The sequence below is a fragment of the Ursus maritimus genome, unplaced genomic scaffold, assembly GCF_017311325.1.
Source record: "Ursus maritimus isolate PB19 unplaced genomic scaffold, ASM1731132v1 scaffold_4, whole genome shotgun sequence".
Classification (NCBI taxonomy): Eukaryota; Metazoa; Chordata; class Mammalia; order Carnivora; family Ursidae; genus Ursus; species Ursus maritimus.
In genome coordinates this window covers 53138312-53151598 of record NW_024426552.1, presented here as the reverse complement: position 1 = coordinate 53151598, position 13287 = coordinate 53138312, and the positions used below count along the sequence as shown (strand labels likewise).

Below are 13287 nucleotides of genomic sequence, written 5' to 3'. Positions count from 1 at the left end.
CTACTCAACAACTTCCACAACTTAAGACATCTTACCAACACCTCCATTTCCTCATATCCAAAAGTGATGCATCATCTGTCCTCTCTTTCTCATGCACACATTAAACTGGTCTCCATTTTTGAGCCCCATATTAGTTAATGGTACATATCTCCTTCTGGTCATTAGAAACCTTTGAGTCATCTCTCTTGTCCCTCTCCTCATATTTAAGCAGTCATAGAATTCTGTTCATTCTAGTTCTATAAATCCCTCTTGTTTTCTATTCCTACCATTGCAAGCCTTTATCAGCTTCTTCCTGAGCTAGTAGTGTTGTATTTCGTTATCTCTTCCTTCCCACCATTAAGAAGTAGTCTTTCCAAAATACAGTGTAAAATTTCCTTTCTCTTTTTAAAATGTCATTGGTTCTGCACAAAATATAGCTAAACTCCTTAGAAGACAGTTGAAATCCTCCCAATCATTTATCTTAAGTACTTTGTCTTATTGTTTCCTTCCATTTCTACATATATTAAAATGTTTCTTTCCTTTAATGTTCAGTTCAAGTGTCATCTTGTGGAAACCCACTTAACCCCAGTCAATCCATAGTAACTTTCTACATATAGCCATGGCATTATGCATGTACTTTACCTAAAGATATAACTTTTTATATATCTTCCTACTACATTATAATTCTAAGTACCCAAAATTTTGTCTGTCTTTATTCTCTAAGTACCAAGGAGGCACTTTACATTATAAGCATTACAGCAAATGCTTGTAAAATAAATTAATAGATCAATTAATCTATTTTGGTGAGAATGCCCACGTGTAGTAAGCTGTAGCAAATTCTTCAATTCTTAACTCTTTAGCTAGAGAGTGGTCCTTAAAAGAAATTTTCTGTAACTAGATTTCACTAAGTCTACATCCCCCACTAATCAAAGTCGATAAATTATCTCCAAGCATAAGGGTATCTCAATCACGCTAGCTTCCCAAAGTTATGTGGAAAGGACAAATGTTGTGTCTTCAAAATGCAACAAATGTAGTTGGTTTTTGTCAACCCATCCCTTACCTTGTAAAAAATTCCTCTGATAGAGAATCCATGCTCCACAATGTTGTTTTGCAAAAGTCTTATTCCAATGCTTGCAGACTTTTACTACTGATGTTTAAGGCTGTAAGAAAAGTAATATTTTTAGTGGGAAGGTAGAAGGATTACATTCTTTTTCCCCATTATAAAAATATACATAATTGAAGAAAATTTTGAAATAGCTATAAAAGAAAATGAAAATTACATGGTTTCACCATCCAAAGATAAGTCACTGCCTACACTTAACTATACTTTGTCCAAACGTATTTTACAAATTTGTAATCATACTGAATAATCAATGTTCTACACTACAGTTTTCACCAGTGAACACTGTAACAAAAGCATTTTGCATGTTATGTTATACTCCTACTATGTATTCTCACTGGCTACCCAACAACTGGTTGACTGGGGTTTCCTAGACCACTATCTTATAGATGGACATTCAGATTGTTTCCTAGTCTTCCATCATAATTAGTTTTGTGATAAACTCCACTATCCATAAGACTTTTCTATATTTATGATTATTCACTTACAAGAAATTCTCAGAATTTCTCAGTCAAAAGACACCGATACTTTAAGTCTTAGCACATACTGCTAAATGGCTTCCCAAAAGGTTCATACTAATTTATTTCCACAGAGTGTAAGAGTTTCTGTTTAACACAATCTTCAATAACACTAATTGTTTTGTTTTCTTTTAGTCTAAAGGCAACATTTAGCCACTTTCCCCCAATAGATATGATTCTGTATCTTCATAAAATAGGAAAGGTGGGATGTATACTCTGGTTCAAATATCAATGAATGTTGTGAATGTTTCCTCAAAGGAAAAAAAAAAACCTGCAGCAACATAAATGAAAACAAAAAGAATAGAGTGTCCATTAGTATATCTCTTTATTTATATAACTCTCTCCTTAACTGTCCCAAGAACAATTCTTCTAAACTTAGTCACATTTACACCCTAAGCTGCACAATAACAATAGCCAAATTATGGAAGCAGCCCAAGTGTCCATCTATAGATGAGGGGATAACGAAGATGCGGTATATATGTATGCAATGGTATATTATTCAGCCATAAAAGAGAATGAAATCTTGCCATCTGCAATGACATGAATGGAGCTACAGAGTATAATGCTAAGAAAAATAATCAGAGAAAAGCAAATACCATAACCATATGATTTCACTCATATGTGGAATTTAAGAAACAAAACAAATGAGTGAAGGAAAAAAGACACAAACCAAGAAACAGACTCTTAATTATAGAGAACAAACTGATGGTTACCAGAAGCGGGGTGGGGTGGGAGGATGGGTTAAATAAGCAATGGAGATTAAGAAGTGCATTTGTGGTGATGAGCACTGGGTGATGTACAGAATTGTTAAATCACTGCCTTGTACACCTGAAACTGATATAACACTGTATGTTAACTAACTGGAATTAAAATAAAAAAAAAGAAACACTTATATCTTAATGAAAGATGTTACTTGAAAGAAGGTATATACACAGTGTAGTTTTAATGAGTTGAGCATATGGCTTCTCCCATATGCTTCTATACATAACTCTGTATCCCTGCATCTTAATGAAAGATTTTTTTTGAAAGAAGGTTAAACAGTGTAGTTTCAATAAGCTGAACACAGGACTATTCCCATATGCTTCTACACATAAGTTTATAGACATATCTTAATTAAAGAAGATGTTACTTAAAAGAAGGCAAAGACAGTATAATTTCAATGAGTTAAGGATACAACTCTTCTCATTTGCTTCTACACATTAGTTTACAAATATTTGTACCTCAAAAAAAAATAAAATAAAATTAGTCACATTTGTTTTGTATTTTTTGAGAGTTCAAGCCTCCAGACTCCATTGTTCTCGGCTAGGCTGATTTCCCATTCTAATCCCTTTGTATGAACGTCCAGGAAGTATTAGAGCAAGCGTGTAAAACCACTATTCAGTGCTATGGGACAAAGAAAGAAATAATGAAAAAAAAGAAAGTGGTAGCGATAGCATAAAGAAAACAGACCTAAAGTGCCTTGCTGCCAAGCCCAAGACTGGATAAAATTTCTCATTTCTTATCTCTGAACCACTTATTAATCCTAGTAACTGGGTAGCCAGTTTCTCTAACAGCATATGTAATATACAGCCATAAGTTAGAGCGGTAGAGCTTTTGGAGGCCCGTTATTAAAATGCAATTCAGCATAGGTAATACCCAAATCAAGAAAATACAAGATCATTCCCAAGTCACCTATTAAGAATTCAGATTGCAATTACTCAAAGAAACACTATTTTACCTGATGTTGACTCTCCCTAAATGGCAGAAAAAGCCAACTGAACACATAGAAAAGAAGTACCAGCAGTATCTGAACCCTCATAAGCCTTGAGGTTTGAGTATCCTGTCATTAGTGAACTTAACAGGGAAGGGGCAACTCAGTGCCTGGCTAAAACAAGTCCAAAACTAGTATTCCTAATTATGATACTGCCTGTATCTATATTCTATATTTGACTCACACCAGCTCTAAATTACATGGATAAGTCTTGAGAGACAAGGGTAATTCTCTAACAATTCAATGGATACTTCTTAATCAAAACACACACACACACATACACACACACACACACAGACTTCTATCTAAATTTCTTCATTTACTAACAAGTGTTGGTGAGGATGTGGAGAAAAAGGAACCCTCATACACTGTTGGTGGGAACAGAAATTGGTGCAGCCACTGTGGAAAAAAGTACGTAGGTTCCTCAAAAAATTGAAAACAGAAATACCATACGATCCAATAATTCTATTAAGTACCCAAAGAAAATGAAAACACTAATTTGAAAAGATATAAGCACCCCTATTTATTGTAGCATTATTTACAATAGCCAAGATATGGAAGCAACCCAAGTGTCTGCCAATAGATGAATGGATGAAGATGTAGTATATATACATACACATAATACAATGAAATATTACTCAGTAATAAAAAAGGATGAGATCCTGCCATTTTAAAAAAAATGCTGGATCTAGAAGGTATTCTGCTAAATGAAATAAGTCAGACTGAGAAAGACAAATACCTAAAAACAAAACAAATGAATAAACAAAATAAAGCAGAATCAGACCTATAAATACAGAGACTGATGATTGCCAGAGGAAAAGGGGTTGGAGCATGGGCAAAATGGGTGAAGAGGAGTAGGAGATACAGACTTCTAGTTATGGAATGAGTAAGTCACAGGAATAAAAGGTACAACAGAAAAATATAGTCAATGATACTATAATAATGTATGGTGACAGATGGTAGCTATACTTGTGGTGAGCATAGCATAACCTACAGAGATGATGAATCACTATGTTATACACCTGAAACTAATGTAACACTGTATGTCAACTACACTTTTAAAAAGTTAAAAAAATAAATTTTCTGATTTAAAAGAGAGCTTTTTAAACCTTAGTTTCTTGCCCATCCCTAACAAAATATGTCTTGCTGTCAGTATAACTCACCTATGCAGAATCCAGTTCTCCTAGGTAAATTATTTTATAGTTTTACTCTTATTTTTAAAAACTCAGTAAGCAGAACCATACATCTATTTAAATTTGCATTCTCTGTTCAATACCGATGAAAGATACAACCTAACCCTAAAATGAAACAGAGCGACGTTCTTTCACACTAAATCAGATCTACTTCATCTCTTCAATAAAGCTGTATAGAAAAGGACATGGCTTTGAGAATTCTAGGATTGTGATCAAACTGTTTTTATGTTTTCTATAACCTCCCAGCTTATTTTTTTAAAAAGTTAGGCATTATCTCACAGACAGAACATACAAACAGACGCCTTTTCTAGACAAAGCAATCCCCTCATTTCCAGAATTTAAAAGCCCAGATACAGATACCTCCCCCTCTGATAAGCTCTCCTTCAGCCAGTTGTTTGTACAGATCACAGCAAGGCTGAAAAGGGAAGAAAATTCTCTGGCAACAAGGTAAAGATGGAAGGCCTCTGCTAAGGTATTCAGTGTTCAGCTTGAAAAATAAAAGGGCGTAATATTAATTAATAAATCAGAAGATATTTGGATCCTGAATTAAGAGTTAAGAAAAGCTAATGGCTTTTTCAGTTTGCTTAGAAATACAACCTGAGCTGAATCTCTGTGATGAAAGGTTTTCCAGGAGAGTATCATCAACCCCATCATCTCCCAGGAGCTAAGCAGATCACGTGTGGCACACCCCACTGCAAACAGCAGCAGCGGCAGCACTTTACAGCCTCTGTGGGGAAGGAAGGCGTCAGTGCCTAGCAACGGAAAGGAAGTAGCCAGCCTGAAACGTTAACACTGTGCTTCTAAAATAATCCACAGGTTCTTACCATTCTAGAAGAGGCTGAAGGAAACCTTTAAAATCAGGGTTAACATGGGAGAAAGGATGGATCTGGTTTCCCCTGGTGTATTCATTTCAATCAACTTTCCCTGTCAGGAGGAAACTAAAAATTTACTCAGCCTTCCTGGAACTAAGGGACTGCTCTCCTACAGGAACCTATTCGGGTGCTGGCTGGTTGATCAGAGGGCGAGTTAAAGTTCAGTGTCAACTTACAGCACATCTTTGTCCACCAAGCAAAATGATTTAGCCATAGGCTATTTTACTGGTTGGAAAATAAGGTATTGCCATCTTTATCTTCACTACAGTAAGATGCCTTCCTTATTGCTCCGAGTTCCTAGCCCCCACTTTCCCTCTTATCTACTGAAATTATAGCAAACTTTTTTTTTTTATCACAAAGGATTTTCCCACTTTTAAAGTTGTGCTTATTCACATCAGAAGGGACACAGCTTTTGTTTATAATTGTTTAATCATTCGTTCAAATGTTTACCTTGTAGCACGCTTGTCACCTCCCCCAAACAGTATATGAACATATTGTTTTTTAAATCCACTTAAGCGCTCACCTTAAGTCACCCGACCAAGGTAGAGGCTCTAACTGGCCAACAAGTTCATATTTCAGTGTGTGGGTAGATATCCCATTAATTTGCTACCCTTGTCAGTTCTGGCCCTCACACAATGCCAGGTGGAAAAAGAGAGTATCAAGTGTGCAAAAACAGTAAAAATAAAACTCACTTTTCTCAATGCTATTAGCTTGAAAACAAAATAATATACTTGGTATTTTTCAGGAGAGAAATTCAGTTATGAGAACTTCTCTTATGCCCACTAAATCAGGGTTCCTCAATCTTGGCATTATTTACATTTTAGGCTGGATGATTTTTTGTTATGGGAAGATGTACTATGCATTTTTAGGATGTTAAGGAGCACCTCTGCCTCCCACCTAATAGATGCCAGTAGCAACTCTATCCCACCTCTCAGCTCCATTGTGAAAAGCAAAAATGTCTCCAAACACTGCCAAATGTCCCCTAGGGGACAAAGCGCTGCAGTTGAGAATCACCTAACTGATCAAAAGTGAAAAGGTTAATTAAGTAAACACATAACAGATTGTTCTGAGGCAGAACAGTAAGACTATCCTGGATTCATATAGCATGTACAAACACAAGCAAATCATTTGCCTACAAGAAAGAAATGACGTAAAATATCTTATTTAGATTTCTCAAAGTCAAAAGTTAAGAGATTGCATAGCATTGGTAGTTAAGAGCACAGAAACACTGGAATCAGTCTGCAAGGGTATATAGAACTGCTTTGACACACATTAGCTGTGCAACCTTGTTTGAAACGAAACTAACATCTGTGCTTCAGTTTCCTTGTCTGAAAAACAGGGATAAAGATGGTCCCAGCTTCACAGGTAATCAAGACTGAATGTTTAAAACATGTAATAGAACAGTACCTAGCACATAGTAAGCACTATATAAGTGTTACTATCATTACCACCATCATTATCATCAAATTTTGTTTAAATTTATAGCAAAATCAGTTCACTTTTTTTCCAATTCTCTACCTCGATGAAGAATTGCTATTATGGAATGATATTAATAATGAGCTTAAGAACTGGGACAAAAAAACACATTTTTCAAATATATCCTACATGGCACAAATGGCAGCTAGTACGCACATCTGGCATTTTGAGTTTTTCACACCAGCATATATATATCTCTCATATTTCTTAAACTGTATGATATACCGTTGTATAAATATATCATTTTACCAGACGACTATTGATAAACACTTCCTCTTTAGTTTTCCCTTTTTTTCTTTTGCTATTACTAACATTGTTCCAATAACAACCTTGAAAATGCAACTTGGTAAAATTTTGATAGCTATTTTCAAAAGTTAGATTTACTACATCAGCATTGAACTAAGTATACTTAATAGAAGGTCGTGGGTCTATTAGCAAAGTAGACTCTGATAATGCTTGTTAACACTTCTGCTAGATTTTATCAAAAGAATTCCAAAAAATTCCTTGAAATTGAGAGGTGAGATGTTTTGATCTGTATAAGTAGTAACTACTTCAAGGCTTAAAAAAATATGAAAAGGACAGTTTCTAGGAATAAGCTAAGACATTTGGGATGGGAGTTCTTAAAATCAAAATTTTATCTATTATTGATCTGCTTATGTATGCTAGGCAACCAGCAACAGCCATTCCGGGTGGCTTTTAAAGCAGTAAAATAGGTGCTCTGTGACCCTAACACTCCAAAAGTCTTTATTTCTCAAGTGTGAGCTCCAGGTAGACAAGAATGACTAGACCATGAGGTTAGACTCATTATTTTGTTACTAGCTGTGTTAAGAGTGAACAAAATATACTGATTATTTGGTTTTCTAATTTTCCATTAATTTCATCCATTTTTGTATTTGTTCAACTTCTTGGCAAGGCCACAAAATGAACATACCTAGACACAGGTAGCCAAAACATTATTTTACCCCAAAGAAAAAAGTTTGCTTAGGCCATCTTCAGGACTGATGGATGATGGTTAGAAAATCTTTGTAAAAGTTATCAGAAACTGAAGATCCTTCCTGCCCCAAAAGATCAGGGCATTCATGGTCTATCACAGCTCTTGCCATTTTGCAAAAATCATCATTAACACTGTCTGGCACCTTAATTTCAGAAAGCAAGAACACTGCAATGCCTACCCAGTACTCCTCCTTATAAATCTGCCAAAAAAAAGAAACATCCTTGTCAAACTTAGTTTCTTGTCAGAAGTAGGTTTTTAATTCTCTTCAGATCTATTCAGTCAGTTACTTCTGGACTTACACAGCAAACCTATAGAATATATATATTAATTTGTTTTCAATATCTGGAATGTACCTACAATGAATATGCACAAGGTTAGGATTTACCTGGAAAAAAATCCAGATATTGAAACACCCATCAATTTCAGTTTATGTACAGGTAGCACTGCCAAAACCATGCTGTTCAGAAATGTTGCTAGAAACACTTGGAAGGAGCACATGTTAACACTAAGCAAATTTTCAAAAGTGGAATATTTTCAGTAATGTTGTCATTACTGTGGTTAGACAATAATGAAAAAAGGAAAGGCAACAAGACAGAATGTTGAGACACGACACAGGTAGAGATGATAATCCAGCAGGGAGTGGAGGACACAATATGTATTTGACTCTCACCACCAATGACAAAGCCTACAATACCCAAATCCAAACTGATCCACCAATGTTAAGAACACTGACGGCCCCTCATTATCTCAGAAAGAAATATGTTAGTAAGAAAGATTTAGTTGAGAATGTAGGTGAAGCTTTTGGTTATGAAGAGTTCTCTGTCATAAAATTAATTGGGTGTATTAACTTTGATTTCATCAAAAATAAGATTAATTTTCATCAGCTCCATCAGACACATATGTCTGGCCCTGGGCTGAATACCTATATTCTATATATATATGGCTGAATACAAATCTGATCTTCACACAACTCTGAAATATAAACATGACTGTAATACATTTTAAAAAGTAAGAAACTGAGGGTTAGAGAGTTCATATCGCTAACAAATTAATAAAAGCAGAAACTCAGGCCCAGATTCACCAACTGCAAATTCCATGTTCTTTCCACTATGTCCCATTAAGTGCAATATTTAACTTTATATAAGCGTGGTGTTCAATTATGAGCTGAACTAAATAATGTGCATAAAGACAAACACTCAGAAACAAAACTGTTCACATGGTCTTACTGGTTAGTAAATGATACTGCAAAGATAATTAATCAAGACATCTTAATATTTCATCATACAATACTCTCGTCAGTTTTTGCTAAGAGAATTCATTTGTTCAACAAAACAATTCAGAAAAATGCCAGGTACTACACATGGCACTGAAATGAACAATAATTAATGTGTCTAAATGCTCTGTTAAGCTTAACGATTTTGGAAAAGTCTCCAAATTTTTTTGATCACATGTATCTAAAGCAATAAATCTGAGAATACACTGAAAATACATAAATAGCAGTTCATTTATGAATTATATGCAGGTATTACTATAATATAAAAAAAAGAATGAGATTTTAAAAAAGTAAAAAGTTCCAATATTTGTTCCCACACCTTGACAGTTTCACATACCCTAAGGTGTGCATATTCCACTTCGGACATCACTTTCTTAGAAAATGGCTTCACATTTTAATTCAAGAAACAGATATCTACCCTTTCCATGAACTAAATAATATCCATTTCTGAAAGATCAGAAATTTTAAAACGACATATGCAAAGGACTTTGCTCTGTTCAAAGGTCTTCAATAAATACTAGTTATAATTAAAAATGATTACTATACCTTAATTTAAAATAAAATTATGTCACTTGTCTTTATTTACAAAATTGGATTCAGAAACAATGGATAATACTCATATTTTTTTAAAAAAGCCAATCTTCTGATACTAGGATATGAAATTAGATGTGAAAATAGGGTAAAAAAAACACTTATCCAAATTATCCAAACGTACTTAGACTAAAGTTAAATTCTGGAAAATGTATTTTTAAAAAAATCAGGGATTGTTTGAAAAGTGAAAAAGTTAATTTTACAGTTTGGCAAATCATTTAGAGATTTATATAAATTTTAATACTTGATTGGGAAAAGAAACAGGAAGAATAACTGAAAAGAGAATAATTTTAGCTTATTTAATAGGTTCTTTGCCTTTGTGTTGAAGGTAACATTTCTGAAAAATGAGAGTTGAAATTCTATAGACTGTTTTCTGGCTCTGCATAAAGGGAAAAATTGATTTAATATTAATATTTGAACTGTTTTAACCACAGTAAAGACAGGGTATCTAAATGACCCCATGCGTAGACCTCTGCCAATTTTCTACCACTAGATTTCTTTGCCTTGGATCTTGAGAACCTGGGCCGCTGGAACTTTTGTTCTACCTGCTGTTTATTCCTACAATCTCTTACTTTACATCTGACCTCATGTCTCCACTGAACAGAAGCCCCCAAAAGTCAGAATTTTTTTTTAAATCTTTTTGTTATATCCCCAGTGCCTACAACAGCACCTGGCACACTTTCAGCACTTAATACTGATTTAGAGAATGAAGCTACCCATCCTTCTGCACATCACAAGTCCTCTGAAGGACTCTGCCAACCTAGATTCCTCCTTTAGGGGTCAAAAGCAGTCCACATACTACCATAAGACTGATCCCTGCAGATAACCATGGAATAAAGACAGGGCCTCTGTCCTCTGGCAACCAGTTCTCCATGTTCTTTTTGGTTCCTCTAAGTATTTAAGTACCCTATGGTTCAGTCTTTTCTATCCGTACTCACCCTTTATCATTTAGGCTGAAGGCTTTAAATTTTTATCTTCAGTCTTAACCTCTCCGTTAACTACAAATAATATATTCGACAGAACACTCAGCATCTCCTGGACGCCTAGTAGACATCGTAACATAACAGAAACTGAGCTCTAGATATTGCGCTCTACCCACAAAATGACTGGAGCAGAGCCACTCAGCCAAGTTGGGTCTAGATCAGACTAACTGCAGTCAACCCACAGAAATAAATGCTTATGGTTTTAACCACTGAGTATGAAGTGATTTGCTATGCAGCAAATACTGAACTGTATGCCATACTATCTAAAATTCCAACACTCCATCCTGACTCTGATACCTCCTATCCCTCCTCCTTTTCTTTTCCTCCACAGCACTTACTACTACATTCACATATTTTACGTACAGGTCTTATTTGTTGACTATATTTCACATTAAAATAAAAGGTCCAGTTGGGTATTTTTTGTCTACCATATTAATTAATTCACTGCCATAACCCCAGAACCCAGAAATGTACTTACCACTCAAGCACTCATTAAATGTATGGTGGGTAAATGAACAATTAGCCCTGTATTCTGGTATAACTCCCATACTACAAGATTTAGTATTCTACGAACTCTGTATTTCGGTCAAAAATTTGTATCCTCATTCAGGCTGATTTATCTAACAGGACTTAAGCCCTGGTCATGAGACATTAAAAATTTCCATTTTACTCTTCAGTACTGATGATATGTAAAGTTTTTCCAAAAGAAATAAAGGAGATAGAAAGCCCTAATACTGAGTTGTAAGGTCCTAAGAAAGTTTTTTTTTTTTTTTTAACTCCCTTTAATGTGTTTCTGGAACTACAAATTAAGGAAAATATCTATGCAAATATAAAGGACAGCAATAAAAATTTATGAAGAAAAGGGATTTTAGGCCAAACCTTGAAGATACTGATATTTTGCCATAATCAAGTATTAAAAAAATATCATGTGGGGGCGCCTGGGTGGCTCAGTCGTTAAGCGTCTGCCTTCGGCTCAGGGCATGATCCCAGCGTTCTGGGATCGAGTCCCGCATCGGGCTCCTCCTCTGGGAGCCTGCTTCTTCCTCTCCCACTCCCCCTTGCCTGTGTTCCCTCTCTCTCTGGCTGTCTTTCTCTCTCTCTGTCAAATTAAAAAAAAAAAAAAAAGGCAATCTCTTTCCCATGGGTCAGAAAGATTTAAAAAAATTAAAAAATTAAAAAAATTAAAATATATCATGTGTTCCTAAAGCTAATCTATTTCTCTCAACAGCACTTATGCCGTTTTGTCTAACAGAATCTAGCTCTTTGAATATGAAGGAATATTAGTATTTAAAAAAAATTGTATCTGATTGGTTAAACTAATTTAACTTTTTTTAAAAGTGAAATACAGATGCTCACTTTAGCTACTGTCTTCTTAAAATCTGTGGGCATAAATGTTCTTTATAAAAATATATACAGTATGTAAATATGCTAACCTGAAACTTTTAAAAACTATAAGAATAAAGGAAAAATTTGTATATGGATGGAATAAACATAAAAGTAAAATTAATGATTTTAAAAAAAGAAAAACAAAAATAAAATCAAAGTTGGTTCTTAAAAAGTTGAATAAAATAGACAAACCCCTATGAATGGAATTAATAAGCATGAAAGTAAAATTAGTGATTCTGAAAAAAAGAAAAACAAGAATAAAATCAGAGTTGGTTCTTGAAAAGCTGAATACAATAGACAAACCCCCACAAAGCCCAAATAAGAAAAAATACAGATAACATTACAATCAAAAAGGAAATTTAAAACTACAATGAAGAGATTAAGAGAATTACTAGAATTCTGATGAACTTTATATCAAAAAATCTGTAAATCTAAAGAAATAGTTTCTATGTTAAAAAAATTTCCTACTTTCAAACTTAAGAAAGGGTAGGAAAAAGTTATCGGATCTCTAACCATTTCACAAATTCAAACACTTTCTAAAGATCTACCACTAAATAAGGTATCAAGCTTGACTTTATAGGCCAGTTGTATACAATCTACAAGGATCAGATGTTTCCAATGTGAGTCTCATTCTATAGTACAGAAAGCAGAAAAACTTGATTCATTTTTCAAAAGTAACATATAACCCAAATTCCAAAAGAGAGAATTAAAAAAGTTAATGAAAAATTTCAAATATAAAATCCTAAATAAAATATTTGCAGCATAGCAAATATAAGGTTTGTTACAATTACCTGTATGACCTTGGGCAAATTATTTCACCTCTCCTTAGTTTTTTCACCTGTAAAATGGATATCATAATAGGACCTAATGCATGAAGTTGTTATGAAGATTAATTAGTAAGTATAAAATTCTTCAACAGTGCTTGACATATAACAAATACTCAATAAGTGTTAGCTACTATTATCCTAAGAACAAAATAGCAACACAATTCATTGCATTATCATGTTAAAGTGGAAATTGAGAACTATAAACAAATATTTGATAATTTTTTCTAAGTAGACATTTTGGAAAATCTTTAAATAAAACAGGTATAAAAGACAATCTCCTAAACATTTGAAAGGCTATTACAAGCCAATAGAACAAATTATACCT

General features: G+C 34.2%; 1 protein-coding gene across 1 annotated transcript in view; it reads right to left on the bottom strand.

The window, feature by feature from the left end:
* The window catches only part of DZIP3 (DAZ interacting zinc finger protein 3), a 97828-nt gene that overhangs the window by 82074 nt on the left and 2467 nt on the right, over positions 1-13287 (bottom strand). The window contains exons 2-3 of the mRNA XM_008706608.2: positions 12927-12973; positions 1040-1139 (exon numbers count right to left, since the gene is read on the bottom strand). Coding sequence (XP_008704830.1) covers positions 1040-1071 — 32 coding nt within the window. The 5' untranslated portion in view covers positions 1072-1139; positions 12927-12973. The remainder of the gene's footprint in view (positions 1-1039; positions 1140-12926; positions 12974-13287) is intronic.